This window comes from Strix uralensis, chromosome 3 (genome assembly GCF_047716275.1).
Source record: "Strix uralensis isolate ZFMK-TIS-50842 chromosome 3, bStrUra1, whole genome shotgun sequence".
NCBI classification, from domain to species: domain Eukaryota; kingdom Metazoa; phylum Chordata; class Aves; order Strigiformes; family Strigidae; genus Strix; species Strix uralensis.
Genome location: NC_133974.1, coordinates 37251706 through 37262741, shown reverse-complemented (window position 1 = coordinate 37262741; position 11036 = coordinate 37251706). Strand labels below are relative to the sequence as shown.

General features: G+C 39.8%; 1 protein-coding gene across 3 annotated transcripts; it reads left to right on the top strand.

Annotated features, from left to right (window-relative positions):
* The first annotated feature begins 509 nt into the window (after positions 1-509).
* On the top strand, positions 510-10830 carry LOC141940658 (uncharacterized). Of its 3 annotated transcripts, XM_074861909.1 has the most exons (8): positions 510-802; positions 2330-2500; positions 3729-3818; positions 5747-5817; positions 6516-6679; positions 8528-8638; positions 9399-9426; positions 10609-10830. In XM_074861909.1, the coding sequence occupies exons 2-7, from the start codon at positions 2373-2375 to the stop codon at positions 9423-9425; spliced, it is 591 nt and encodes a 196-aa protein (XP_074718010.1). In that variant the 5' UTR covers positions 510-802; positions 2330-2372; the 3' UTR covers position 9426; positions 10609-10830. The 3 variants fall into 3 exon arrangements, with proteins under 3 accessions (XP_074718010.1, XP_074718009.1, XP_074718008.1); XM_074861908.1 differs by lacking the exon at positions 9399-9426 and having other exon boundaries at positions 2330-2497; XM_074861907.1 differs by lacking the exon at positions 9399-9426.
* The last annotated feature ends 206 nt before the right edge of the window (positions 10831-11036 follow it).

Here is an 11036-nt window from a genome sequence, read left to right as displayed (position 1 = left end):
TGATTTCTGTTCATAGCAGCTTAAAAGGTGCTTGCCCACCTTCACAGAAATTACTTAAGGGAGTTGCAAGTATCACTTAAAATTAACCTGCAAAAAGAAATGAACATTTTTTTCTTTCTTTATAATCTCCTTAAACATGGTAAGGGTATAAAGTCCACCCAGGTGTTTTATTTTATTGTGTTTTGAGAATGAGAAATCTGGATCCGAACCACTCTGGGAGCCTTTCCATGCCAGGGGAAGCTGACTGCCAGTCTGGTAGCAGGCGGCTAACCGCCGGCACTGAAAACCTGACCCGGGCGGCGGGCACAGCGTTCACCACGCCGGGTTCATTTTAGGCGTTAAAACGTTTATTCTGGGAAGGGCACAAAGTCGCACCGCTCCCCTCAGCCACACAAGATGGCTGCTGGGCCAGCGGCCACTAACGGCCGCCACGCGCCGCCTGCGCCTCGAGCCCCGCCCTGCGCCCGCCGGCGGGCTCCGCCCCTCGCCGGCCGACGGAGCCCGGCGGGGCGGGGCCGGGCCGGCACCTGCGGTGAGGGGCTGCCGGCGGCCTGTCCCCTCAGCCGGTGGTCCGAGGCAGGACCGCGGAGCGGGCAGCCCGCCCCCGCCGCTTGCGCTCCCCGCTAGTCGGCTTCGTGCCGTTGGTCCCCGGGCTTGTGGCAGAATTAGCGGGCGGGGGCTCGGAGGCTGCCGCCGGCTGCGGTGGGTGCTGCCGCGGGGCCGTGCACCCGGCGCCCGGCTGGGTGCGCCCAGGCGGTTGTGCGGCGGGGTGAAGCACAGCTCGTTTCTGACAAGTTTTCAGGTACTTGGGAATATGGGCAAAAGTATTTTGATGGTTCCAGCTTTGGTCCTGGCTGTCTCTGCTATCTCTCCGTCTGCTACCGCATCCTTTCTGTCTGGTGGATCCAGCTGCTCGAAAAGCTGCTTAGAAATAGGAGAAAGACCTGCAGCGACACAAGTTGTACGGTCCTGCTGTGTAAACGCTGTGGGCAAAGCGGAGCTTTCCCCGGGGGGTCCTGTCCAGCTCTCCAGCCTAGCAGGGTGCTTGTGGTTATTTTGTTGAACTGATACCTGACTCTTCCTTCCCCCCCTCCCCCCCCCGATATATGTGGGTAAACAAGTACTGTAGATGTACAACTACTGATAATGTCTAAAATTAGGAAATGTTTTTCTTTGCTGTTGGTGCTAAAGCAGGTAATGCAGAAGTGAAAAGTACAGTTTGTGGTAACTCTTCTTCACACACGCAGATGTTTTCATATTCCTTACCATATTCTTTGGGCTTGCTTCAGCATTATTTTGTGATCTCAACTGCCTTTGCTAGGCAGTTTTCATAAATCTGACTTCCTATGTACATATGTCTGGCATATGTTACAGTAACCCAAATTATTTTTAAATGATGTAATTTAGGATAGCAGAAACTAGAAGCAGCTCAGAAATAACTGAAACAATTTGCTTGTGCTTGCAAGCTAAGTAGTATCTGTAACAGCCACTACTGGAAACTAATGTGACAGAACAGAGGGTGAATGTAGATGACTCTGGAACTTGTAAACTTGTGTGCTCCAAGAATGCTTGTGTAAAAGATGCAAGTCTTAGTTCTGATGTGAAAAACCCTCATAGATGTGAAAAGACAGTAAATGTGCTCCTCAGCTGAAGGTGAGTATCTTAATTTGACAGGGGAGGAGGGAAGAGGCATGAATATCTTAATGCATTGGTAAGGTGTGGCAGGTGCATAGTGGTGTCAGATTCTTTTCTAGTCGAGTGAGGGGACTGTGGCACATGTTATCATCTCGGTATGATGCTATGCATGCTTTCCATCTGAAAGAAGAATCCCTTAGTTCTGTTATATGTGCAATAATCGCAGAATCTAAATAGATTTTTCTTGAGGCCATCAATCTGATGTCAGACATATTTAATACACTTAATTAGGTGATAAAGCAGTGCAATGAATTTTGTTCATGGAGAGCAGCTTTTTATTGCAAATTGGACAACCATACAACTTCCCGGTTCCTTTTTTTTTTTCTTTTTTCTGTTTCCAGATGAAAGAGATGTCTGTATAACTCTCAACCAGGTTTTAATTTTCTTTGTCTTGTGAATCTGTCTACTTTAGTCTTCTATTAGATTTTATAAGTACTGTCAAATTTAATGCAGTTTGGCCTAATTTAGGTGTGCTCTGGCTGTAAGTGAAATGCATGTGTACAGGTTATGTATTATCTTGTGAACCAACAAAGCAATCTGAAAGAAACTTTTAAGTACTACACATCTAGCAAAGCTGGTAGATACATTTTTTTTGTCTCTTTTTTTTTTTTTTTTTTTTCCTTCCTCTTTTCAGAGTAGAGAGCAGGGAAGTGTCTTTGAAGAAACTTCCTGTTGGGATGCCTCCCATCAGTGCAGCTGCAGCTCTGCAGATTTGTGTGCTGCTGTCTGCGCTTCCTGCACAATATTTCATATCCCAGTGGTATGGAACGGACTCTGCTCAGCGCATCCAGATGACAGAAAGGTTGTGAGTCTCTCCTTCCCTACTGTATTTATTTATAAGGGAGTTCTCTTTCTGATCCCCGATGACGCTTTGTCCTGGAAAGTTGGAGTGTTGGTGGGACACATTGACTGTTCCTACATGAAAACAACATTGAAATCATACCTCAGACATTTCTGTGGCTTAATATGACTGTATTTAGTTGTTTAAAGATGTCCTTCACACTTTGAATAACAACCATTGTTTTCTTCACTTAAAAATCTGTGTATAATCTGCGTGAGTGCACGAATGTACCTTGATCTCATTCTGCTTTTGGATATTCCAATATATGTTACTGTGGCTTATGTCCCTTTAAAAGGGGGAAATAGAAGTGTCTGATTAGTAAGGCTATTTCTAACTTTCTATTACCTTTTGATGCTTACTGTTAAAATAGATTTTGTTGCATAGTAAGACTCTGTACTGAGTCACAACCGAGAAAAATTCATTCATAGTAAATTACTTAAGGCAGTCATAATGATAGAGTTGAGTAAGTAGTGCCATTTTGTATATGAATTAAGAAGTTACGGGTTGACAGGGTCGCATGCATCTATCTCCAAATGTAAAGTGGAGAATACTACATCAGGTCCAAATATTTGATAGTGGTAACCACTGGCAAATGTTGGTATGTTGAAGATGAGTGATGCAAAGAGAAACTTAAGTGACTTAGTTTTAACAGTGCAACCTGTGTAGTGCATTGGCTGTCTGGTTCATCTGTCGAACTGAAATACATGAAGTAATGGAAGCGAAAGATTGGCCTCATGAAAAAAGAACTAAGTCTGGCTTTGTGTGTAAAGACCCAGATTTAAATAATATTCAGGTTTCATGGCATGAGTCAACTTCTAACCACTTAGATTTATGCAAAAACTTTTAGGCTATTTTTTAATAGTCTTTTGATTACGTGCACCATTTTTGAAATGTCTCATGCTCACTATTCTCAAGTAACAGTTAAAACTGCAGAATCTGATGCAATTTAGCAATTCCTGTAGTCTGAGTACAGAAAGCAAGCAACCTTGTCATGAAAAATAGTGTTTTCCAAAATTTACATAGTTTACTGGTACAAGTGATTACTGAAAGAATATTAATTTGCAGTCTAGAGGAGACCTTGTTCCTGGTCACTTTTTTTTCCTGTTTGCTACAGAAGCAAAGCCTTAAAGTTTAAATATTTTAAAAATATATAAAAATGCTAAAAACGTGATGATCATTTTTATTACTAAAGGATAATTGCCTCTTGGAGCAGCTTTACAAAATCTTACGTGAGTCTGGATGCGTGGGCAGATCGTTTAAAGCTGTGGCTATCAAAGACAAGGTAGGATGTTACATACTGTCTACACTCAACAATAAATTTCAAACATGGCCTCTTCTTAACAGGAAGGTACGCTGCAGGGGTGAAATAAGTAACAACGAAGAAGTGTCTCTCGTTTGCTTGTTGAGACTGATTTGGAACTTTCTGCCAGGTTTGAGAAAACCTTGTGCCTATATTCTACACAAACATGCAATTTGAACTCCATGTGAAACTAAACATAAATCATGGCAGTAATTCTATACATGCTAGCCTCTACTTTAAATGTATCTGGTTATGAAGTCAGGATGATTAACCATACTAATGATTGTAAGCAGCTACCTCTTTGTAGAATCCAATACTACAACATGGGATGGACATCTTATGCTGTATATGGTAGTTCAAGAAAACTTGAAATTGAACTAGAAAATAGCAATGGGAAATCTGTGGGTCTAGGAAGAAGGGGAAACTTGATTATTGGACATGTGACAATGAGTTGGTCTAGAAAAAGTAAAATTATATCCCTTTATTTATATGTCATTTTAATTTAAGAACACTGTTGCTTAGACTTGTTTAGAGAGGTTCAAGGGCTTGCTTGTGAGATTTAATTCTTGTACAGTAGAAATACTCCAAAGGTTTTACCTTGTCTGGACCTTCAAAGATCCTTTATTATTGATCCATGTACAGTTATCAAGGGTGTCAAGTCCTCTGAACTGTGGAAGATCAGACTTAGTTTTGCCCCCAGGAAAACCTAGGGAAACGTTGTATGAATGGAAACAGGAACTGCTTTTCTTAGGTTCACCATAAATTGCTTTGTAACTTTGTGGAAAGCTCCAGGCATATCTAAAGATAAAGCCTTCAAAGACCAAATGATCCTTTGATTATTTGTATATAGTTGGAGCTGCTTGTGTCTTCTGAATATCCTATAATATAAAGAATTGGTTATCCTGAAAATATGGTGACATTTGAGACCTCCCAAACCTACTATATTAGCTGCTGTTTTCAACAATGCAGTCTGACAACCCAGGATATTTGCCCATTCCTGTTTCTGTTAAAAGGTATTTGTCAGTCTTAAGTCCTCCTACAGATTTGAGCTAAACCAAGACTTTTATAAAAAGAATTATTTGCACAGTTGTGGAACTTGCTCTGATTTTCTTCCAGGTAGGGTAAAGGGAGTAAGACTGAAAGAGGGAAGGTAGTGAACACCATAAAAGAGTAAGGAGAGTAGGACAGCCTCTAGTTCTTTGGCACCAACAGGTTGCTGACTGGTATGGATGGAGTATGTTAACCCAAATACATCTGTTCATAGACTGCTCCTCTTACATTGCCAGCAGAAGGAATATTTGAAACCTCCCCCCCAGTAAATGTTCAATTTGCTCATTGTTTCTTTGCGCTTTCTCTTTTTCACAATAGCAGTGAAAAACATAAGCCATTTCCCCTTTCTAAAGATGTCCCTCCCCTAGTCCCCACCCTTTAAATTCAGATGAAATTCAGCCCAGTGCAGAAGGAAAAGCTATGTTTACTGTAGGCTTAAGCTGGGACTCATTGCCAGACACCTTGTCCATACCAGTGTTAACCAATCTTTAAGGATTTTACAAAAGATACTGAAGAATCACTCTGTTAGAATAATATTTGCTCACCTGTATAAAATAAATGGGTTTCCTCTGATATGAAAATTCTAATGCAGCTGTAGAGTTACGTATCCAAAGAAATTAGATTCATACTCTTTTTTCCCATTGGAACAAATTCCTTTGTCTTGTGTATTCCTTAAAAGTGATTTTAATGTAAAACTCTCATCTGGGCTTCAAATTGTGAAGAATTTTGTATCAAAGTCTTTGATGTATCCCTCTATTCAGACAAATGCTTAAGATAGTAATAATCAGAAGGCCAATTACCCTAAAACTCAGTTTCTAAAGAACTTGTTTGAGTGTTGGGTTGTTAATTTTACATTTTAGGAATTGGTACTATGGAGAAAAGAAAACCAAAAGTGGCAACAGTGAAGCAGAAACCCATTCTTACTTTGCAGGTATTGGAGTCTTCATAGACCTTTTAGATTTTGCTTGTGATACTGTCATCTATAAGATCTTCTGTAGTGGATTTCTATACTTACTTTGTAAATGGTAGTCTTTTTTTTTTCCCTTCTTTCTAAACATTATTGATGATATTCAGTAAACAAAACAGAAAATCCAAGGCCTTTTCACCTTGTGTTGTGTAACAGAGTGTGCCTATTTTGTATTGATGTATGAAACAAAGGTATAGCTTTCACTTGATTCAAATGAATTGATTTAGATCAACTTCATAAAAGAAACAGTTGATCACTTTGCTTCTGGAAAAAAATTCCCTGCAGTCAAACTGAATAGAAGAATTCTGTAACCTAAACTGGAAAAACCTAATGTCAGAATCAGTTAGCATGTGTAAGCACTGTAAAATATTGATGTAAGGCTTAAATAATTGTCAATATATACATGTGTTTATGTTTTCCAAAGACCTCTGTGTAATATGAAAGGCATGCAAATAGAAAAATTCCTGCCTTAGTGCATGCTGCTTTCTCAAATATAGTAATATTCTGTGGGAAAAAACAAAGTACCTGTTCCCTTGTTTACTTCACCTGTTAATCCAATTGTCAGTTCTGTCCTGGTAGAAGTCAGAAGAATTTCTGTTTAAATGTTTAATATACTTGATCAAACACTTATCCTTGCTAAATCTCTTTCTTTGCTAAATTAGAATCAACTCATGTTCACAGTCCAAAGCCTGAATATATTCGGTTCAGTGTGGGACAGGTAATAGTTCATAAAAGATTTGGCTATTTGGGAGTCATTGTTGGATGGGATGTAAAAGCTAACACTCCAGAAGACCGGCTGCAACACAAACATCCTCCAACAAAACAGGTTTGAATATATTAAACTCTTGCTTTATTATGCATACACTGAATAACTCAGGTTAAAAACCTCAGAAACACTGTTACAGACTTCCTGCTAACCTAAAGGGAAGTACTTCAGAGTCCCTTATCACCTGTGCAGCTGAGCGGTACTTCTGCTTCTTCTGTGCTGTTGGCCCAGTAGAGCTTTGCTTTTGCACCACTGACTGGTTAAGCTTTGCTGGTCAGGGTTGTACTGGACTTGTCTCGAATTAAAACGACTCACTTTTAATATGCAGTGTTGTATTTAAAGTAGCAGTGTCAACCTGTAACATTTGAACGGCCTTCTCATGGTGTGTTACTGAAGTTAAAAGGCTGTTAAAGCTTTTATCTGATCATCCATAATTGGTAACATCTTCATTACACCTAAGAAATGCAAGTAATCCTTTGTGTTTAATCAGTTTCAGTTAGAAAGCAATGCTTTTGGGGATCTGGATACTTGGAATGTAAATCTATTTAACAATGTATTTTTGCTAGAATTCTTGAAGCTTTTGAAATTTTCTAGCCTAAGTCCATGTTGTATTTGAAAATCAGATGCTAAATCTTTGTTGACAGTGCTGGTCTGATAATACAGTGCTGCATACTCTGTGGGTTGGCCGCTGACATGCTGCGTAAGTGGCAGGAAGGCACTAATCATTAAGTCGAAGAGGATTGAAAAAACGAGAAACTCGGCCTGTAGCAGAGAATTCACGTTCAGCTGGGAGCAGATATTCAGTTCTGTTTTGTGTGTTTTGTTCCTTCCCTGCTGTAATTTTATCCACCCGTCACCCATTTTTGGCTTTTAAAACACCTGTATCCTTGCTTTCTTTTCTCCTGCAGTATTGTTCTCACCAACTGAACACGCGTTCTGACTCTTTTGATGTACCTTGTATTGTTCTGTTCTCCCAGCAACCCTTGTGTTCATCCTTATTGTTTTAATTTCAGTAGTGATGAGGTGTGGTTAAGTGTGTGTCTTTTGGGGTTTTTTAACTTGCCTTTGCCTATCATGTTACGTGCATCAGCTATGCAAAATGCCTTCTGACCTTTACGAGGCAACTGCTAAGCTTGGTCCTTGCAAATCCCCACTAAACATTAGCCAGGCTTTCAGCCCAACTTTTCCTTGCCTTTCTTTGACTTTCAGTTCTTTACTAAATTGCTGAGCAGAGGCCACTGCCTGTCACATTGATCGATACTAACTGCTTCATAAACCCTGCTTACCTGTCTGTATTCATCCATCGCTTTTTTGTCTTTAGATTGTGGGTTACTGTGGGCAGGAATGTTTATGGACGGTAGTGAGCATGGTGGGTTCCTGGCCTGTGATTTGTTTTCACAGGCACTGTAAAAATTATAGTAAGCCACACTTTTCCTTTCTTGGCTGGAGGATTTTTATATATACATAGAAGTTGCCTTAGCTCTGTCCAGGATCAGGATGGAGCTTGTCAGGGGTGGTACTATGTTCTGAGTTCGCCCCTCTCTCTCTGGTGTTCTCTGTTGCCACTTGTGAAGGAAGAAGGGTGACTAACAAATTGTTATGGGACCTATATACAAAAAACAGGGATGTTCTAAGTCATGTTTCTTGCAAGATCTATGGGAGGAAAGGTTAATTAAAATCTTGACTCTTAAAAAATGTTTCAGATATGCCAAGAACTTCATGTATTACAGTTTTAGTTGCTTTATATTCTCCAAACTGATGTTGGTAAGATCATAAAAGTGAAGTAGCTGTATGTATACATTGAGTGGGTTTAGGTTCTGTAAGCCTAGTGAGATTTAACTGATTATATAATGTAATCTTTAGTCATCATCTCCCCTTGAGGCTATTTATTTCCTTCTATTTTTACAGGATCTGAAAAATACTCCTCACTATCGAATTCTAATTAACAAAGCAAATGGCTTTGGCAAATCTACAGCTTACATTCCTGAGGAGGAGATAACAATTATTATGGGATTAGAGGTAGTATTTATTTTTTATTCAGTTGCAACTTGTTACCCTGTATGTTTAAAAGTTGGCTGACCTTTGGCTTAATAGAATCTATTTTGCAAAGTTAGTGAAAAGTAATAGAGAAAGCAGATGAACAATTTACTGCTGCACTTTCAAGTATGTGTTTTTGGAAGGTGATAAATGACCAAACCCAGGTACTGCCTACTTCACAGTATCCAACTGCCTAGTTTTGTAAGTGTTCTAGCAACTTGACTTCTGTTATGTACAGGGTGTTGCAGACATGGACTTTTGTTTTAGGGTTTCACTGACCTATCAAAGTTGGACGAGTAATTTAATCTCTTTCTACTGGATCTAGAAAAGTTTATTGGTTTCTCAATTCTACTCTGAAATATCTGCATTTCAAACAGCTCCTGCTCAGCTGCTGCCCAGACTGAGTAATGTCTCCCTTCTTAACTGCTGAACTCTCTGGGAGCCAGAAATTCTGTTTTGTGTATCACGGTCTTGGTTGCTTTTGATTTCTAGCTTATGCAAGGTGCGCCTGATTCTTAAACTAGTCAGACTCTGATCCAGAAAATAGCCTTCAGGCATGCGTGCCACATACAAATGGCTTTTTGCAAGGGACCAGTGCTATCGCGGATGCCTTCTTTTGAATAGTTGATAGTGGCAGTATCTGTATTTAAAATAACAGCAAGTAGCTGAAGCATTCATCTGACAGGAGATGCGTGGTCTAGTCAAACAGAGGACATTCAAATTGGCATCTTTTGCCTTTCAGGAGAACCTCCCCAAAGGAATTGTGTAAGGTAGGCTGGTCTAAAGACTCTCCATGCTCCCTCTTGAAACTGTGCCACTGCACATAAAAGATCTCTCAATTGATGGGGCCAAACAGTGTGACACCATTACCTCTTTTACATGGGAGAAGCCTTCCTTCCAGTTCTTGTTTCTGTTTTAGCCACTGATTGTAATAGAAAATGTGCTAACATGCCTGAACTTAGGAGCAGGAAATATGCTGTTGCAGATAAGTGTCAGAAATATTTAAAACTGGATTCTGACCACTCTAACTTAAGTGTCTAAAAAACGCACCTTTCATTATGTCAGTCAGCTGGCTACTTTTGGTTATAGTCCATGGGGAGAAACATATACCTCACTTTAAATATTTCCCTTGTGTAAAGTAGCCTCTAAGATATCAGATTGCTTTATTTACCTGCCTGACAGGCTAATCCTCCCCACAGATTATTAGGGGCACTGATGGTAACAAGCTCACAAAATCAGATATTTGAAAGTTGTCAAGTTGAGATTAATTACAAATGGTGAGTCATGCCTATACCTCAAGTTTGAAAGAAGGTCTGTGGATTGCCCTCACTCAGCCTTTCCTACAGCCTAACAGGCAGAGTAATTTCCTGAAGAGTTGAGACTGATGAGAAAATGCTTAGACTTGTCCTAACCCTTTCCCAGTTGACAGTTCCAACCTGCTCACTGTAGGCTTTCTGCGTCATGACAAGGAATGTAACTTGGATGTGCATCTTCAACTTGGACATTGTAGTACCTAAGGCCATCAACTTGGTGTGTCTTCACCATTTCCCTAACTACTTCTTTACTGTTCCTGCTGCCTAATTGGATTAGATAACTGTTGCATTGAAAAAAAATAACAAATAGCTCTATCTGTAATGAATGAGTGGCAACTACAATAAGAAACTGCTGATTTTAAAACATCAATGCCGGTGTGGATCTAGCACATAATCTCTCATGAGATATGTTCAACATTCATAGAGTACTTTGAGAAAATCACTGTTCTGATGACATAAATTAGGTTAAGGCACATGCAAAATCCCACTGAAAGTATCTCTGTGTACATTATGTGTTTAAAAACTAATTGGGACTTTTCAAAAAGTTAACTGTAGTAACTTTAATGGTTCTTTTAAAGTGTCGGTTTGTATTTACTGCTAATTCTAGTGCTTACTCAACTGGAAATATTATTTTCTCAGGTGCATCACCCTGATATGAAAGCCTATTTCAGTGGATATGATGGATCAAAATACATTATGCAGCCATGGTTGAAAAAGATCTATCCTCATGACTGAAATACCTCTTTGTACATGTAATGCACATCCAGACAACATAACTTCCTTTTTATACTTGAGCAAACCGACACCAAGATGAAACTCGTGTATAGTTTTTCCTATGACAAAATAAAACATTCCTAAGCATGTTTTACGTTGAGCAGTCTGTTTTGTTAGAAGTGAACACACTGCATGTTCAGCTTGCCATGACTCTGGATGGGGATTAATTTCCTTTCAGATTTGGGAGGAAAGGTTTAAATACAGCCCAGTTTCATCTAGAAGTACCAAAGGTTTTGCACATCTTGCCCTTTTACAGGGGGCAGAGGAAGAATCTAAACAATTAAGAACTGTAC